The sequence below is a fragment of the Betta splendens genome, chromosome 19 (assembly GCF_900634795.4).
Source record: "Betta splendens chromosome 19, fBetSpl5.4, whole genome shotgun sequence".
Classification (NCBI taxonomy): Eukaryota; Metazoa; Chordata; class Actinopteri; order Anabantiformes; family Osphronemidae; genus Betta; species Betta splendens.
Window position 1 is genome coordinate 9,707,809 of NC_040898.2, and position 18,415 is coordinate 9,726,223.

The 18,415-nt window shown below is 49.1% G+C and overlaps 2 protein-coding genes across 5 annotated transcripts; both read left to right on the forward strand.

The window, feature by feature from the left end:
* The first annotated feature begins 76 nt into the window (after positions 1–76).
* On the forward strand, positions 77–14,925 carry LOC114845483 (liprin-alpha-3-like). 4 transcript variants are annotated; one of them, XM_029133546.3, is made up of 32 exons: positions 77–95; positions 3,667–4,405; positions 5,353–5,454; positions 5,664–5,828; positions 5,995–6,069; positions 6,174–6,233; positions 6,423–6,551; positions 7,069–7,161; positions 7,400–7,452; positions 7,590–7,683; positions 7,800–7,934; positions 8,031–8,114; positions 8,212–8,343; positions 8,419–8,481; positions 8,740–8,819; positions 9,084–9,270; positions 9,352–9,542; positions 9,616–9,856; positions 9,951–10,090; positions 10,182–10,330; positions 10,424–10,520; positions 10,741–10,822; positions 10,904–11,104; positions 11,193–11,255; positions 11,638–11,664; positions 12,498–12,673; positions 12,756–12,853; positions 12,931–13,106; positions 13,198–13,266; positions 13,665–13,827; positions 13,929–13,997; positions 14,074–14,925. In XM_029133546.3, exons 2-31 carry the CDS (start codon positions 4,070–4,072, stop codon positions 13,979–13,981), a joined length of 3,714 nt encoding a protein of 1,237 aa, XP_028989379.1. In that variant the 5' UTR covers positions 77–95; positions 3,667–4,069; the 3' UTR covers positions 13,982–13,997; positions 14,074–14,925. The 4 variants fall into 4 exon arrangements, with proteins under 4 accessions (XP_028989379.1, XP_040924249.1, XP_028989378.1 ...); XM_029133545.3 differs by lacking the exon at positions 77–95 and adding an exon at positions 440–777; XM_029133547.2 differs by lacking the exon at positions 77–95 and adding an exon at positions 1,909–1,928.
* Positions 14,926–15,052: 127 nt separating this feature from the next.
* On the forward strand, positions 15,053–18,155 carry fgf21 (fibroblast growth factor 21). Its single transcript, XM_041068316.2, has 4 exons — positions 15,053–16,696; positions 16,771–16,848; positions 16,949–17,052; positions 17,137–18,155. The coding sequence occupies exons 1-4, from the start codon at positions 16,555–16,557 to the stop codon at positions 17,425–17,427; spliced, it is 615 nt and encodes a 204-aa protein (XP_040924250.1). The 5' UTR covers positions 15,053–16,554; the 3' UTR covers positions 17,428–18,155.
* The last annotated feature ends 260 nt before the right edge of the window (positions 18,156–18,415 follow it).

The window sequence follows — 18,415 nt, forward strand, 5'->3', positions numbered from 1 at the left end:
TGGAGGCTCATTTAATTGAGAGCTTATTATTTCTTTTGAATATACATGTAATCCTGGTGCGAGTGTATGTTCCTTGCATTTCTTACCACACTACAGTAAGTATAGACTATTAAATGACATGTGTTGTTGCAGGTGAATGATGAGAAAATCAAAATATGTGAATACTGAGGAAATTATTTCTTATACAGTTGCTTAATTTGGTTGTTATAGATTATAAATTAGATCTATCATACAGTTACAGCACATGACTTTTATGGGACTGCAGAGCATCACCCTGCACATCTGGAGTCTGGAAAAAATGCTCCGCAGATGTTTATTATTTAAAAAAAAGACCGTCGCATATGCTGTTTTAAAAATGCATTTTGCGCACAATATGCAGTTAAAAGCAGCGTCCGCTCCGCGAGTTTGCACTTGCCTCTCATATCCATACACGCTGTATAATTAATCAGGTGTTTGATTGGCCTGCGAGTGCCCGCGAGTGCGTGCCGCGCGCGTAAATCACAGAGATGCGGAGAATGCTGAGAGAATGTTTCTTTAAGACCCATTACCTTCGGATCCGACCGAGGGGGAGTCTGTGGTAAGGTGGCGTATCGTCTCTCTCTGCGTCCCCCTCCGCGCCGTTTCCATGTGGAAAAGAGAGGCAGGAGGGAAATAGCGCACGGGCAGAGCTTTACACCGGTTTCGGACGAGGGGGAACCGAGGCACGACCCGCGGAGATGGACCTAAGGAATATTTAACATTAAAGATGGGCACTACGGGCTCCCCGCGATGACTGTGGTAAGGATGCAACTTCACACCGCCCATTCGCAACCCAGTTTCCACTGAGCAAAGGCAATGTTCATTTGGAACACAGAGGGCAGGGAGAGCTGTGCACGCACTATCGGAACAAAAAGATGCATGTGTGCGTGCGCGGGTGTTAGGCTACCTAAGGATGGAAGGGGGTGGAAGTGTATGTGGGTCTATGTGTCTGTGCGTGCGTGCGTGCGTGCGTGCGTGTGTGTGTGTGTGTGTGTGCGTGTGTGTGTGTGTGTGTGTGTGTGTGTGTGTGTGAATAGAACCAAATAGCCCTATATTAGATGCAGCGCGTCGGTGTCGGGCATTGACAGGTGTGTTTGCAGAACCCGGCGCGGTTCTATTTAGAACGCGCTCGCTCGCTCCCGCTTGCATACAGTACAGTTAGGTGAGGTTATAGCTACTTGAGAGAAAGAGAGAGACGGGGGGGGGTATAAGATGCCTATGAAAATTGGCCTACTATGTGTTGCTTGCAATTAATCAGGCTCGTAACGAAGCTCTTTGTCGGGGGCTTTGCACCCGGGCCTCGCGCCGGCATATGGAGCGGCTTATTATTCTATAATGTTTGCAGAAGGCAGGCCCATTACTGAAAATGTGCGATGTGCATTTTCGGGCCATCCTCCTGACGTGATGCTTCCCACAGCCTCCGCCGCTCAGCATTTCTAACGAGCAGACGTGGATTTATCGCCCAAGTCGTTGGCTTTAACTGCCATTCTGACAAACGAACGACCGATCGGTGATGACTGTAGCGCGCGCGCGCGCTTGCCAGGCTTTTTTTCTCATTTTTTTTACTATAACAATGTCAAGCTTCGCGCGCGTGCTCGTGCGCGCCCGTGCGTCAATCACCGAGCGGTCTTTCCTCCCGTGCATCCAGAGACGGAGGTAGCCACGCACCAGTCGACCTGTCATCCGACGTCATATTCCCATTAGCCCGGTATGCGGTGTGTGCGGCCACGCAAAGAAGAGCGTGCGGTGCGGATCCTGGGCTTTTCATCCCTCCACCCCGCCGCCGACAATCACTTATCGATTCCAATGATGCGTTACTTGCCCAGGGGGTAGCGTTTCATGCTATAGGAGGGAGGAGCAGAGACGGCTTCATTATAGACGCTGCATTCTGTGCCAAGACTCCGTGCGACGTGAGTTTGATTTCACATGTAACTGGGTCTGAAAGCCACCGAAGAGACCCCGCTTTCTCTCTCTCTCTCTCTCATCGTCGGCGGTCGTGGGAGCCCGCAAAGCCCCTCTCCCCGCCCCAGTGTCTGCGTGGTGGAGGGAGCTGTTGTTGCTGCTCCCTCACACAAACACGGGCGCGAGGCTGCGAGGTTTTCCCTTGGAATATTTGGTACCATGACACACAGCCAAACAGGGGAGCACGTCCTTCACTCTAAGGCAGAAGCCATGCAACTAGATGATGAGGATGAGGATGAGGATGATGACGATAGTGATGAGGAGGAGGAGGATGGCACATAGGTGAAGGCTCCTGTGTGGAGGCACATCAGCTCAATTGCCCCAATGGATCCAATGCTGCTTCTTTATAATGTCCCTTATAAAGAATCAGCAGTGGTAGTTTTCATGCCACTAGCAACTATTCAGAGATGAATTAATGCTCATTAAGCTGTAATGCTATGGCACAAGTCCCGTGTTTTGTTTGAGTGCCTGGTCTTTTTGTTTTGTAGCTGCCTTCCTCTCTCTCTCTCTCTCTCTCTCTCCCTCTCTCACACACACACACACACACACACACACACACACACACACACACACACACACACACACACACACACACACACAGGTCCTGAAGCCCAGTGACCTCACAACTGACGCTCGAGTCGAAACTGCAGGCTGCACAGTTACAGTGCGCTCTGCCTCTACTAAATCAGGAATCCTCTGTTTTTCCAGCAGACTCGTCATGTGGCACGACACGGGCAATACAGTGAAGTGTAAACTGTGAGTGGGCCCTGATTGTTGCAATACATTGGTTTATAACATGCAGTAATTAAATTGCCCCATTTCTGTTAACGAGCTCCTGCCTCAAAATTTCTCTGACAACCCGAATGCATCCTTGCTTCAGGTTTTTAGGGTGTTTCAAGGTCCTGTGCCAACGAAGGCATTTCAGCAGCATATTTTAGATCAAATAAATCAATAGGAACTCAAACCTGAGAGCGCAGTCGCTGGGAGAAATGTGTCTCACAACACCAAACCGTTGATGTCCAGACTTTTTCTGGTTTCATGGATTTGATGGATGAAACCATCAAACCCAGCACAACATTTGGTTGCATTCTTTGCTACAGTAAATGCAGACACTGTCAGTTCAGGCTTGCAAGTAGAGTTTTTAGTGGGATACACAAGGAGGATGCCACCAGCGTGAGCAGCTACTGCAGAGCTGTATTAGGCTGGTGGTCACCAGGTACCGTAGCCTCCATCTTTGGTCCGGAATGTGCATTTGAGAAAAACACCCAGTGCTTCGGTGCTGGAAAAATATGTTTACTTGATTCACAAAATAGATGAGTTTAGTGGGAAATGGGGAGTTCTTTATTGTGCTGCCCAGCCTCGCTGACGCAAGGAAGCCTGCATGGGGCACTAAATCAGTCCAAACCACTTAAAAGTATAAAGAGCGGTGCGAGCCCTTGAGTATTGTAGACGAGACAGTGAAGAATATGGGGGGAAATGAGAGAGGGACACAAGGAGCTGTAATAGCACGGGCTGCCTGGATCCATAGGAAAGGAAACATGCTGTAAGAAATGCAGAAAAACAACCAAACAAAATGAATATTACTGAACTGGGATTCCTTATTTTGCCTGCAAAGCATCAACATGCAGGCGGTGCCAGTTCCACGCTCACTGAGGGTTCGCTCTTGTTTGTCTGCCTGTTTTCCAGCTTCGGGTCTTGTGAGGAGCTCCGCCCAGTGGACTCAGTTTGGGAGCATCCGCCCCGCGTCGTAACCTCCCTCCCTCTCTCCCACCTCCCCCCCTGTCAGCCCTGGACGGCTTCCCCCACACCTACGTCTCCTAAGGAACCCAATAAGCATCCGGGTCACTTACAATGCACTGTGAAGGCAGTCAAGTCAGCAAAGACCCACGAGTGAAGACGCGAGGAGCTGGAGAAGAAACAGGAAGGCAATAAAAACATGCGGATGTTCCAAGGAATGATATTTTTGGAAAACTGGGAGTAAAGCTTACATTTTGCACATCAAAGCTCCAAAGAACACAAAGTCACGAGCATAGACGTTCTGCATGCACAGTCTTTCGTTCTTTTGACTCGACTCACAAGCCGCGGTCTCATGATGATGTGCGAGGTGATGCCCACCATTTCCGAGGATGGGCGCAGCGGGAGCGGCGGGGGGCCGTCCTCGCCCGCCGGGCCGGGGGCCGGGGGCCCCGGGGGCGCGATGGGCGGAGGGGGCTTCAGCGGGAGGGAGCCCAGGGGCGGGGGCGACGAAGGGGGCAGCACCGGCAACCTGGAGTCGCTGATGGTCAACATGCTGACGGAGCGGGAGCGGCTGCTGGAGAACCTGAGGGAGACGCAGGAGAGCCTGGGCACGGCTCAGCTGCGCCTCCGCGAACTGGGCCACGAGAAGGAGTCGCTCCAGAGGCAGCTCTCGATCGCTCTACCGCAGGTAAGAGGCGTATTGTGGTTGTCGGGCACATTGTCGGAAGGTGGTTAACGATAGTGGGTGATCAGAAGGTCAGATTGAATGATATGAACACGTTTTCTGCCAACATGTAACTTTATCTGATGTCGTTCCCTTCTATTGAAAAGGCTAATTTGCATAAACGACCTCAGGCTTATATAATATATAATATACAGTCACAAGTACCGTTTTATAATAGTGTTTAGTCTGAGGCGTGTGTGCACACATAGAGAGCTGTACATGGAGGTGCATGTAAAGGAGTGGAGGCCATAGGACAGGCTGCAGGGACGCAGTGAGACGACACAGTGGAGACAAGCGAGGCCGACTGAGCAGCTGACCCCTGTCCAAACCACAAACAAGCCCATAAGGGCAGGATCCAGCGGCCCCACTGCGCGGCCATCTGTGCTCACAGCTCTCCGGCCCTGCTCCTCGTCTATTTTCTGCGTCTACAGTAAGCAGACGCTCATCGTAAAGCGGCTAATCCTGCACGGCGAGGCCTCGGCGGCGTTTCGCGGGCTCGTCTCGGTGGCGCGCGCGACGGGGCAGGGCCGCGCTGTGTTTTGGGGGTCTCGTTTGTGCGTTCCAGCGCTGGAGCTATTGTGTAACAGTGTGATGTAATCCATCCATGAATGTGAGTTCACAGAGGAGGATGAGTAAGACTGAGTGGTGCTGGAAACTGTGTCAGTGATTTACATGATCGTCGCAGAGCTTTACACTGGGTACATCTTCCTGCATTTATGGTCTCAGGTGTTTCACGCGTTCAGTGTGTGTGTGTGTGTGTGTGTGTGAGTCACTAGATCTGGCAGTGTTTGGCCTGAATTATTATTTCTCACGCTGCAGCTCAAGTGCCTGCGCGGCGCTTAAACTATTAAAGCCATTGGTTTAAAGGGTTTGTTTTCTATGCCCCTGATCGCAGCTTGTGTGTTCCACAGGAGTTCGCTGTGTTGACTAAAGAGCTGAACGTTTGCCGGGAGCAGCTCCTGGAGAGGGAGGAGGAGATAGCGGAGCTCAAGGCGGAGAGGAACAACACGCGTGTAAGATGTTTAGCGGCCATTTTGCCTATTAACACTGTAACAGCCTCTGTGTTATCTTCCTCACCCGTTGTGGGTGTGCGGGTGTGACACTGTTTGATTTGTTTCATCCTTTCTCTTCTGCGTTTTCCCTTTCTTGTCGACGGCATCTTTACTTCTCATTATATCCGCCACTGAATATCATCTCCGAATCGTTTCACCTGCCGCCTCAGTTGTTGCTCGAACACCTGGAGTGTCTGGTGTCTCGCCACGAGCGCAGTCTGAGGATGACGGTGGTGAAGCGACAAGCGCAGTCCCCTGCAGGAGTCTCCAGTGAGGTGGAAGTCCTCAAGGCCCTCAAGTCTCTGTTTGAGCACCACAAGGCCCTGGATGAGAAGGTGGGTGCAGAGGAAGCGAAAAAAGACCCCATAGACCTACACTGAGCGTTGGGGGGAAGGCATGAGACTCCTGGAACATCTGAGCTAACCTCTCATTTACACATGGACAGTATCTATACACTAAACATGCTGGGGGGCTCAGTCACCTCATATGACTCCTCCACAGGTACGGGAGAGGCTTCGAGTCGCCCTTGAGAGGGTGTCCATGTTAGAAGATCAACTCGCAGCGTCTTCTCAAGAGGTAAAGTCCATTTCAAGTGGTCCCCTGTGTCTCTTGGATCGTTAAGCACGGCCTAAACAAGACAAAAGTGTATATTAATCGTATATGTGTCTCCCTTTTTCCAGGTAATCTCTTTAAGAGACCAAATTAAAAGGCGTCAACAAGGGGTGGACGGCGGGAAAGATGTAAGGGAGGGTTTTATGCGTGTTGGTTCCAGTAGTATTTGTGTACAGTGTGTGTTAGCATCCAGAATGTCACTAGTTAGTGTCCGTGCGATTCTCTCTTACTGTTACTACAGATCATTTAAGTGAAACGGATTCTTACTTGTTATGTTTCGCCATCGCTCTCATTCTCCTTCGTCGTCGTCGTTCCAGCGGCTGCCCAACGGTCCCTCCTCCAGCCTGGAGGACAGCGAGCTGGAGAGACAGCGGGAGGGCGAGATCGAGCGACAGAGGGCAGAACTCTCCCAGCTGAGGGAGAGGCTGGCCCTCATGTGTCGGCAGGTGAGCGGGCAGGAGCGTCCAAGTGAAGATGAGAGTTTTTGTTGAGAACATGAAATATTTACACATTCAGCAAATGCAATTTATTAAAAACTAGAAAATATATATCTAAAATTTTTTAATTTTAAATTTTAAAATGTAAAATTTTTAATTTGTGTGAAAATTAAAAAAAAAAAAAACTTCAACACACTATACTTCTACTGGTCTCACTCTTCCCTCTTGTGGCCTGTTAGATTTTTGCAATAGACTAAAACACCAATTTCTCCTCATATTGAATAATTACTGTAGCTGCTACTTGAATGTAATCATAGCAGCAGAGTATTAAAATCATGTTTGGTTCCATAAATTGTCAACCTAAAGGGACACATTGTGTGTTCCACATGTCACACTCTCAACTCACATATACTTACACATAGTCAGCGCTGCCTTTTAGGAGACTTCCTGTCCACTTACACTGGCTGCTGTGACTCGTGTAGCTCCAACATGTGTCATCCCGTGTTCCTTTGTGGTGTCACGTCAGGTCGGCGAGATAGAGGAACAGCTTGCAGCCGCCAGGAGGGAGGTGACCAAGTCAGAGGAGGCCAATCAGAAGCTCCAAAGGGAAGTGAAAGAGGTCTGTTGGCTCAGACTCAGACGTAACTCTAAAGTGTAACTCTTAGTGTAACTCTAAAAATGATATTGATGTTAGAAATTTGTGTTATTGTCGCTACTGATGTGCATGTGAAAATCAAATGTAATCAAGTACAGCATTGAATACAGGTGTTGAAATGTGACACACTCAGATCAGCATCAGTATTCACATACAGTAGATGTAGAACGTAACTGTTCTGACTGGACGTTGTCTCCGTCAGGCTCTTTGCCAACGGGAGGACATGGAGGAAAGGATTACTACACTTGAACGGAGGTGTGTTGGGCAGTGCTCGCGTCATTTCCGTCAAACTAGAATGCTGTATATGAGCTGAAACAAACACACCGTGTGGTTCAACCTGATGCGCACAGTTGTCTGGTGGAGGTTTGACGGTTGCTTCGTGTCGCATGCAGGTACCTCAGCGCCCAGAGGGAGGCGACGTCCCTCCATGACATCAAAGACAAGCTGGAGAACGAGCTGGCCAGCAAAGAGTCCTTGTACAGACAAGTAGGAAAACTTAAAAATCTCATATTCAGCTTGGCTTAAAATAAACCCGTCATTTCATGTTACGCGTGATTGGGATGGAGTAGAATTCAGAACTATGGAAACGATGTGCTTCCCAGAGTGAAGAGAAGAATAGGCAGCTGCAGGAACGTCTGGATGAAGCCAAGCAGAAGCTCCAGCAAACCCTTCAGAGGGCTGAAACGCTGCCCGAGATCGAGGCCCAGCTCGCCCAAAGAGTAGCCGCTCTCAACAAGGTACTACAACACAGCTGGAGGACTGGATGTACTTAAGTCGGATATTTTCAGTTTGTATTTGAGTCCTGTAGCAATGAAAGCGGTCTCTCATATCAGGCAGAGGAGCGCCATGGGAACTTTGAGGAGCGACTACGGCAAATGGAGGCTCAGCTCGAGGAGAAGAACCAGGAGCTGCAGAGGGTAACGTCTAATGTTACTCTGCTGGGCTACGTCCCCTTTATGACACCTGCCCTTTTTTATCTTGAGGACACATCTTGTCTCTTTGCTTTGTTTTCAGGCGAGGCAGAGGGAGAAGATGAATGATGAACACAACAAACGCCTCTCAGATACAGTGGATAAGCTTCTTTCTGAGTCCAATGAGAGACTACAGCTACACCTCAAGGAGAGGATGGCGGCACTGGAGGAGAAGGTAAGAAGCAGTTACAACGAAGGGAGTGACTGACAGGCGGGTACTCAGGTCAAACCTTTGCTTCTTCTCTGATAGAATGCTCTGTCAGAGGAGCTGGCCAATATGAAGAAGATCCAGGACGATCTTTTAGCCAATAAGGTATGTATTAATATACAGGGAGACGTGGGTACAGTATTTATCCTATTTACTCATCCTCCTTCACATCCACATTAAGTTGTCTAGAAGTTGGACTGTTATGTTTCACTTCTCAAGTAGCTTCATCCTTCTGTCCCAGTTACCCTGAGTCAATATCCAAATGTTTATTGAATCAGTCGCCCCTTGAAAAATTCCCAAGACGCATTATTTTCCCCACAAATAAGATGCAAGATGATGAGTCATTTTTATTTGTACCCTCAGGAGCACCTCCTTGCTGAGCTGGAGAGGATCCAACTGGAGCTGGATCAGCTGAGAGGCAGACCAGGCTCGTCTTATTCCAGGTTCGACAAAGTTCATTTATTTACGCCGTGCGTTCCACATTTTGTGAATTCTCCGAGGACACTGCACGTAATACACGCCGCCCCGTCTGGGCAAAAGGGGTTGTTTGCTTCCTTTTCAACTCGTATTTTCAAAATTGTGTTTAACAAAATTCCGAGGGGATGCAGTTACTACACACTAAAGGCTGGACTAGTTTCCTGTGGTTTTCCTTTCTAACCACTGTGTTTTACTGCTGCGTAACGGACGCCTTCTGGGTCTCACCTCAGGACGGGCAGTGTGAGTTCGCTTCCCTCCACCCTTTTCCGGAGGTCTCTCCCAGGGAGTGCCTCGGAGCTGCGGTATCCCCAGGGCGGGGGCTCGCTCCCGGCTGGCTATGGCAGCTCCACCGGGGGGGTCGTGGTCCGGCGGACGCACCGCGGCCGGTGGGGGGCTCAGAGAGACGACAGCAGCAAGGTGTTGATCACAGCTTAAGACATATGAATGTACAGTAATGATGATCTTTGTGTAAACGCTTACCATGCGTCTTTGTTGCAGTACGGAGAGTGGGACAGTAGCAGCATGCTGGGCCCTGGGTTTGAAGGCGGCGTGGAGGGCTGCTCGGACGACGAGGACGACAGGGAGACTCTCTTCGGGTCAGAGCTCCTCTCCCCCAGTGGGCAGACGGACGTACAGACGCTGGCCATCATGCTACAAGAGCAACTGGAGGCGATTAACAAGGAGATCAAGTATGTGGGGCTCAGTCAGAGGCGTGAGCTTTGCTGGCCGCCTGTGCAACATTAACGTCCTCCTCCCTCTCAGGCTGATTCAGGAGGAGAAGGAGAGCACGGAGCTGAGGGCCGAGGAGATCGAGAGCCGAGTCAGCAGCGTCGCCCTGGACGCCCCGCCTCTTCCTCCCTCCTCACTGGGGCGAGACAGCCTTGGGAGGGGTTACATGACCCCCTCCATCACCTCCTCCACCTTGGCGTCGCCCTCACCGCCCAGTTCTGGACATTCCACCCCGCGTCTACCGCACTCGCCCGCCAGGGAGACCGACAGACAGGTAAAAGCCGCCGTTTAATCTTCAAGGGGTGAATTAGCATCGTTTCATAATCCGACAGGTAGTCTAATTCCTCTGAATCATCTCCAACCTGCAGAACAGCAAAGATGGTGAAGAATGCAGAGCACTTGCCCTGATTGACTCCACCCCGCCTCCCGTCCCTCGAGCCCTGCGACTGGACAGGATGACTCACACGCACCCAGGGGCCGGCCTTGACGACCACCGCGAGTTCCGCAGGTACTCTCCTCGACTGCGTTCTCAGAGTCTGCGAAAACCACCCGTTGCCCTTGATGTTCACACGGATGCGCCTCCGTTGGTCTTTTTCTAGTCTCTCTGCTGATGGAGCCACCACTGCGAGCCAGGATTCCCTGCACAAAGCCAGCAAAAAGAAGAGCATCAAGTCGTCTATTGGTCGCCTCTTTGGTAAAAAGGAAAAGGGCAGGATTGGTGCACCGGGGCGTGAATCCACCTCACTGGGTGGGTGAATATTTCGGTCCTATCCTCCACATTAGGAATCTTTGTTTTTATTATAAACTCCTATAAAATACACCCACCTTCTGGCCTTTCCAGCCTCCACACCCTCTGATGACCTGGGCTCAGCTGATCCACTAGGTCTGGCCAAACTAGGAACGGGAACCGTGGAAAAAGACCGACGCAGCAAAAAGAAGTAAGCGCTTTTCACGCTACACAGCAGCCCCGCCAAGGTTTGGTGTATCAGTAAATTGATCAGTCGAGTGACTCCACTGGAGCACGGCACTGACCAGGCCAACGAGGCCGTGGCCACGGCTCAGCTTCTCGAGTTCAGTGTGATCTTCTATTTATAATAGGAGACAGAGGTAAGGTGAGAAATGAGGACATTAATCTCTGTTTTCCGCCCTTCCTGCCAGACACGACCTGTTAGAGGAAGCCTGTCGTCAGGGTCTGCCTTTCGCCTCATGGGACGGCCCAACGGTGGTTACATGGCTTGAGGTACATCCCGGCTAAGAGCACCCGGCATCGGGTTCTGTTAGCGTCGCAATCACCCGCCCCTCTGCTCTCCTCCGTCCCCAGCTGTGGGTGGGCATGCCGGCGTGGTACGTGGCGGCGTGCCGCGCCAACGTGAAGAGCGGCGCCATCATGGCCAACCTCTCCGACACGGAGATCCAACGGGAGATCGGCATCAGCAACCCGCTGCACAGGCTCAAGCTGCGCCTGGCCATTCAGGAGATGGTCTCCCTCACCAGCCCCTCGGCACCTGCAAGCACCCGCTCTGTAAGACCCGGCGCGACGCTCACTTCACCCCCCCCCCCCTCCCCCACATGCGCGTGAAGGAGACTGATTGTGTGTTTGTGTGCGACAGTCGACCAGTAATATTTGGATGACGCACGCTGAGATGGAGTCTCTCACTGCTGCCACCAAACCAGTAAGACTGAACTCATCTCACACAATAAAACTCCATATTTGAGGATATTGATTTACCTCATTTGCATCACACTGTCATAGAATCCTCAGTACCACAGCAAATGTAGTGTAACCAACACCTTGACCAGCTTTTTTCTTTGTCTTTGTCTTTGATTAGGCGGTTTGGCTACAACCTTCCCTTTACTATTCCCTTAAATCTGATGGTGTTTTTCCAACTAATTCTCTCACTAACAAAACTTCTCCCTCTGCCTTTTTTCCCCTCTCTGCTCTGCTCTGATGCTGATTTACAATAAACCACACACACGTCCCTATTCCCACCCCCACCCCCCCATTTGCAACTCTCTGTCCCTTTCTCTCTTTCCTCACTTTGCCCGAACAACAAGGAGCAGAAGGAGTTCAGCTGGGACCAGGTGAGGTTCTGTCTCTACACAGGTGACCATCACATAATCGGACTGAATAAGTGATAACTCTCAAACTTCCAATGCTTTTCGCACAAACAGATCATAAATAAGCGATTCCCTTCCAGTAACACATGCTTACAGCGTGTCTGCAAATGTAAACTGCATTGTTGCTCGTCTGAAATGTTATTTATGAAGAGTCGGGGGTTGCATATTTTAGCGGAGCATGTTTTTAATCAACAGAAGCTAAACTAGAAAACTCCACCCAGAGGCATTTGAGTTTCAGCAGTCACACTGTTTAAACTAAACAGTACAATCCTTTCGAGCCACACATGCCTCTGTTAACGAGAGGTATTAATAGGAACTAATGACTTATTTTTATTATTAATAGAGAGTAAAAACTAAACAGTGTCAAACTGATGCTAGACCGGTTTGACCCCAGAACAAGAATAACGAGAGAGATGTCGAGTTGGAACAAAAAATCTCAGCAAGGCTGGAAATTCACTGTAAAAGTCACCGCAGAGCAGGAACTAATGAATCATGATTTCAAAACACTGACTCTTAAACTTAAGAGTAAACTGTTGGTAACAAGACGAGCTAAGGGCCCAGGTGACGCACTAGCAACGAGAACAACGACTAAGGGGGATAAAAATACAGACACAAATCAATGAGACGCACAGAAGAGACCCACAGAACAAGAACTCGATAAACCCACAGCGCCGCCAACAGGCCGGAGGAAGAACTGTAACACAACCCATATAAACTATTACAGCTCAGCTCATTAACCTCTACAAAGGTTGCCTTGCTATCTTTTATGAACTCATGTAAAACCCTCCATCCTCCAGATCCTGGCCTACGGAGACATGAACCATGAGTGGGTGGGAAACGAATGGCTGCCCAGCCTGGGCTTGCCCCAGTACCGCTCCTATTTCATGGAATCCCTGGTGGACGCGCGCATGCTGGATCACCTCACCAAGAAGGAGCTGAGGGGTCAGCTGAAGATGGTCGACAGCTTCCACAGGTAACGGCGCCGGTGGTGCTGATCTGCGTAGTCGCGCAGCAGCTTTTCTGGGGTTTAGAGCATGGTGTGCTCTCGCTCTCAGGGTGAGCCTTCACTACGGCATCATGTGCTTGAAGCGCTTGAACTACGACAGAAAGGAGCTGGAGAGAAGACGGGATGAGAGTCAGCATCAGAACCAAGGTGAGCGCTCGGGCTAACGGCGCCTTCCCTCAGGTATCGGACCACGTTGCATGACATACGCGCGATGCTCTGTGCAGACGTGATGGTGTGGTCCAACGAGCGAGTGATGTGTTGGGTGCAGTCGATCGGCCTCAAGGAGTTTGCCGACAACCTCTTAGAAAGCGGCGTGCACGGCGCCCTCCTGGCGCTGGACGACACCTTCGACTACACCGACTTGGCTCTGCTCCTGCAGATCCCCAACCAGAACACGCAGGTACGGCACCGCCGCCGCCGCCCGGCTGCAGAAGACAGCTGCTGATGTGCTTGAAGCCTGACTGTGAGCCCCAAAACTCCGTCTTTTACAGGCGAGGCAGCTCCTGGAGAAGGAGTACAATGCTCTCATCTCCATGGGAACGGAGAGGAGGCCAGATGAGGTACGACACACCGGACCGTCGGTAGAAAATCCATCACAATAATCGCTCCTGCCAGGAGGCGGGAGCGTGTGTTAATTGTAACCACCGTCAATAAATCGACTTTAGTTGACAACTGGGCCTTTGATCCAAACTTTAGAGTTTCTGCCCTTTGATGAATGTGTCACAGAAGGATAAATTCCTTGCAGTGATGACAACGGCAGAGTGAAACCGAGCCTCTGGTATCAGAGCGTGCACCACCGCTGGCTGCTTCAGCTGTGTTTACACCCGTGCTAATTGCTTAGTTACAGCATGTAGCACCGAAACCCATGTGACCGCGCTTCGCTGTCACAACAGATACTTAGTCAAACCCCCACTAATGCGTGATGAACAAGCCTCCGCTCGTCCCGCGGTCTCTGCAGGATGGCACGAAAACGTTCACGCGCTCGCCGTCCTGGAGGAAGATGTTCCGAGAGAAGGACCTCCGCAGCGTCACCGCCGACTCCTCGGAAACGCTGCCCGCCAACTTCCGTGCCTCCGCCATCTCCACGCCCTCTGTGACCCTGAGGAAAGTCCAGAGCGAAGGTGAGACGACACGAAGGCCCTCGAGCCTAAAAGAACGAAACCGTGAAAGAAACACAAGAGCAAATAGTTGTACATATGTTTACTTACTCCCTTCCTTTTAGTCAACTCTGGCCCAAGAGGAGAGTCGGCGTCCGTCAGAACATACTCCTGCTAAAAGATAAGCACAGCAGGTGAGAAACCAGCCTCAGGGGCTGCTTCTGTACATAAACATCAGCTGTTATTAATATTCTGCTTTCTCTTACGCAGACCCCAGTCTTCATCCGAACCCACGGGGAAAAAAATAAACATTTTTTAAGACAAAAAAGGGATCAAAGTCAGAAAATGGACATTAGAAAATGACCAACGACGTTCAAGGCAGACGCCTGGAAAACTCAAAGACACTGAGCGAATGATTTGTGAAAAGATTCTCGAACAACGCGTGAATGTTGGTCCATCCATCTGTTTCTCTCTCTCTCTCTTTCTCTCGATCTATCTCTCTCTCTCTCTCTATCACTCCATTCTCATCCATAGTTGTGGCATGACGCTGTTGGAAGTGACCATCGCCCGTCGTGAATCCCTCTCCCGTTCGAGTGTCAGGAAACAACGCGTATGTTCTTAAGCCATAACAGACATGATGCGAAACAGGCCGGACGAGGAGGTGATTTGCAACGCGCTCCATGTCATAATCCTGTCCAACGTGGGGAAAAAAGGAAACGCATCTGTGTTCATATGCATGCCAAAACCAACCATCCATGACGTGAACGCTTGGGTCAGGACTTTGTAAAATGTGTGTTTTATTTTTATCATTTTGTATGATAACTGCTATTGTATGTATGTATGTACAGTATGTGTGTGCGTGTGTGAGTGTATTAAACCGTACGCTCATTTCATACTTAGTTTTAAGACTGACTGTAATTTCATTTTAGGGTGGAAAGAGGAAAAATGTTTTAAATTATTGACATTTAAAGATATGCTACTTGTATGTGTACATTTTGAAAACAAAATGTGTTACGATTTAAATTCATATTATTGGAGAGTAGTGATGATAATTGAATATAATATGATAACAATAATGATAATGATTGTAAAAGCTGTAATTAAAAAAACATACCTGTAAAATGCTTCTGTAGGAGTCATTTCACAGTTTGTTCTCAGTGACTGGGCCTGAAGGCTACAGGTGGAAGGTGGACTTAGTTGTTCCACTCTTTAATTGTCTCTAATTGTCATGTCTGCTCTTTTTGTGTTTGTGTTTTATTCGCTTTTCCTACTGCAACACTGTCTGTCTAGTGGTGCTGGGTTTTCGTGAGCCCAGTGAGCGTCAGGAACTAAATACTGGTGTACAGTATGTGTGTGTGTGTGTGTGTGTGTGTGTGTGTGTGTGTGTGTGTGTGTGTGTGTGTGTGTGTGTGTGTGTGTGTGTGTGTGTGTGTGAGTGGGGGGTTTTCCCGTAAACCTCAGAGCCTTCACAAATCAAAACCAACAATTTACAGGAAACTTACACAAGGAGGGGATCACGGTTCTGTGATGAAAAAGCACAAATGGTGCAGAGTCTTCAGGCACCAGAAGCAGGAGGAGCACAAGCACATCAAGGATGCCCATAAATCCCACTCGTTCTTTTGTCACAGATCCCTCACATGTTAAACTCAACTACAAAGCAGCTGCTTCACAAACGCGGGGGAACCACGCAGCAAAGCCAGGTCTGCTGAGAAGTCATCAACGTCTCTCCAGCACATAAACATGACCTGGAGGAGCCGCCTCCACAGTCATCAGCATGGTGGAGGATTCAGGACAGCACCATCTCCTGGATGAAGTACTGTATATATAGAATGCTTTTACATTTTCATACATGAGGGGATTCCTTTACATTCAGAGGGTCAGAGTGAGTCACCAGCGCTTATATAATGGACCTCACGGGTCAATTTGGCCTTTTAGCTGCATCACGCTGAAAGCTGCATTTCCCCGTGAGGCCCCATCATTCTTTCTTACCAAGTTCACGGGCCGACGTGCCGGCGCTCCGGTGACTGCACAGCTGCGCTGGCGTAAACATCTGTCCGTCCCCCGCCGGTAAATCAGTCTCACCCTCGTTCCCCCAATTGAGGCGCGCACCCTCACATGTCAAATGAGATCAACATCATAAAAAAACGAAACAGCAAATCGCTCAAACTGCTTGAACGTATTTAGATGACGCATTGACGTGTGTTTAGATTTTCTCTTCTTCCAGTGATGAAATGTGTATTTTTTCAGGAGAGGCCCAACAGGAAGCGCATCCTGCTTTACTGTCAGTGGGGCTCATCTTTGTTCGTCTGTCATTATGAATAAATCACAACACAGTTGGAAGAGAAAGTAACTCAGTGATATTAGACATAGCCAGCGCTCATTGTACGTAAACACCCTGAAATAAGAGTTTGCCTTGAAATCATAACATCTGACGACGTGGGCGTTTAAAACTCCCACTTTACGAGCAGCTCCTGCCGTAAACAATGCGGAAGAAGCCCATACATAGTGAGGGCACAGGTCTTCTTCTCCTCAGCACTTCAATTATGATGAAATGTGTGACTCATACATTACCCCATGCAGGAGGACGTCCCTCTCCTAACCCCCTATAAAGGCCACCAAACATGCTCCTGTTTAGAAGCTGATCGCAAAGATCCATCTTGAACATTTTTATTTAATTATTTATTTTTTTTTAAACCCTTTATTTATTCTTTATTTTCTCATCTCTGAAGAACTTTGTGATTATTTTCCCCAATGTTTTTACGCACTAAATCCCTCTTCCTCTGCCTGGCGTCTGTTCTCTGGATCATTCCTCTCTCGCTGTCGTTTTATCTCCCCGACGCGAATCCACTTTTATCCTTTAACAGTCAAGTCAGGGAACGGCACCTCTACACAGGTAGAAATCTGAACTTCTTACAGTAATTCTAGTAAAACCAAAGGCCTTTTCTTCATTGTTTTTCCTTGTTGCAGACAACCACAGAAGAGGGATGTACCTGCAGATGACCCTGGATGGCAGAGTGTCAGGAAGTGATGCTCAGACCTCTTACAGTAAGTAAAATTCACACGTGGAGCCGAGTCAGCATCTGTGCTCTCAGATACTTTAGAGCCCCGAAAGAAACCCCAGCGAAAGTGAACTTTGTGTTTCCAGGCGTGCTGGAGCTCAAATCAGTCAAACCAGGACACGTGGTCATCGTGGGGAAGTCGTCGTCTCTGTTCCTCTGCGTGGACGACGCCGGCCGTCTGAGGGGACAGGTACGACGAGTCCGGGGCGCTTTAGGGTGCTCATTCGCTGTCGCTTCACGCGTGCTGTCGCTTCACGCGTGCTGTCGCTTTCAGGGGCTCTACGCTGAGGCCGACTGCACCTTCAGAGAACTGCTGCTGGCAGACGGATACACCCGCTTCCTCTCCTCCCACCACGGGTTTCCTGTGTCTCTGGCATCCAGACAGTCCCCGGATCGACCCGCGGTGCCCTTCACTCGATTCCTGCCCATTAGGAATACGCTGATGGAGGAGGACGACTCGGAGCGAGCAGCAGGCAGTCAGAAGCATTTCAACATGGACTCTGATGACCTTCTTGGAATGGGCTTAGACTCCATGGTCAGTCCACAGTTTTCAGTGGACCAATAAAGAAGAATTGCACAGATCCTGTATCATCAAGGAGAAACCTGGTCTTTTTGGTTGTTATCACAATATTATGTTATTTATCTAATTTATTTATTGTGTGATGTTTGTCTAATAATTATTTATTGCTATTTGATAATGAATTAATGTCTGAGTCAGGACTGTTGCCCCATCGTGTTCATTTTATTATTTGAGGCTTCTGGGTTTTTTTTTTATTTTATAAATTGTCTGTTTCTGGAAAGTCCAACAAGTTTGTGTTTGTGCTACTGAACTGGGTTTTTCAGATAAAAAATAAACAGGATATCAAGGTCAACCGAGTTTGTTTAAGTCCATCACACACACGACACGAGTAATCTGATGTAACAGACAGAGCAGGAAGGACTTTGCCAAACGAGAAGCTCCCACGTTGGGGTTTGTGGAGAGCGGGAGCGCCCCCTAGCGGCCAACGATGAGTAAGCAACGATGGAAAGTAGGTCAAGCTACCTGCAGTATTATGTCCTGTACGAGGTGAGCTTGAAACTGAACCCCTGGTTTGATTGCTGGAAAAATTATTTACAGAATGCTTTATGCATTTAATCACTGGCAGGAAAATGATGTAATTACTTACTGTAATTATTGGCAATTTCCTGCTTAGTGGCCTCTTTATTGTTACAGTAAAGCCATAAAAGCTTATCTTTTAAGTCACAGACATGCAGGGTTGCTGGAATAAGCTGAGGCCATTGTGAAATAAAGGAGTTTTGCTTTCAAGCTTTTGGGTAGAAGCGACCGGCCGCGACAACATGAGCTTTGACCTGGAGTCAACTGAGGTCCAGATCTGTTAGTTCACATCACACACACTACACATTTTCTACCTAGTTCATTTTGTCTGACTTTTAATTTGTGGAATAAAAAAACACAGCTGGTCTTATTATTAAACTGACACAACTGATACATGTTAGACTGTAATTGATGAGGATTTACACTATGTACTGTAAGTACACATACTTTCCATCTG

What these genes read in the sequence shown, in the direction of transcription:
- fgf21 (XM_041068316.2), top strand. Translation starts at nt 16,555, where the DNA reads ATGTTTTTACGCACTAAATCCCTCTTCCTCTGCCTGGCGTCTGTTCTC. An exon ending in GGAACGGCACCTCTACACAG is followed by an intron (nt 16,697 to 16,770) that starts GTAGAAATCTGA and finishes TCCTTGTTGCAG; the next exon opens with ACAACCACAGAAGAGGGATG. An exon ending in TGATGCTCAGACCTCTTACA is followed by an intron (nt 16,849 to 16,948) that starts GTAAGTAAAATT and finishes TTGTGTTTCCAG; the next exon opens with GCGTGCTGGAGCTCAAATCA.
- LOC114845483 (XM_029133546.3), top strand. Translation starts at nt 4,070, where the DNA reads ATGATGATGTGCGAGGTGATGCCCACCATTTCCGAGGATGGGCGCAGC. An exon ending in ACGATCTTTTAGCCAATAAG is followed by an intron (nt 8,482 to 8,739) that starts GTATGTATTAAT and finishes TTGTACCCTCAG; the next exon opens with GAGCACCTCCTTGCTGAGCT. An exon ending in ATGGTCGACAGCTTCCACAG is followed by an intron (nt 12,674 to 12,755) that starts GTAACGGCGCCG and finishes TCTCGCTCTCAG; the next exon opens with GGTGAGCCTTCACTACGGCA.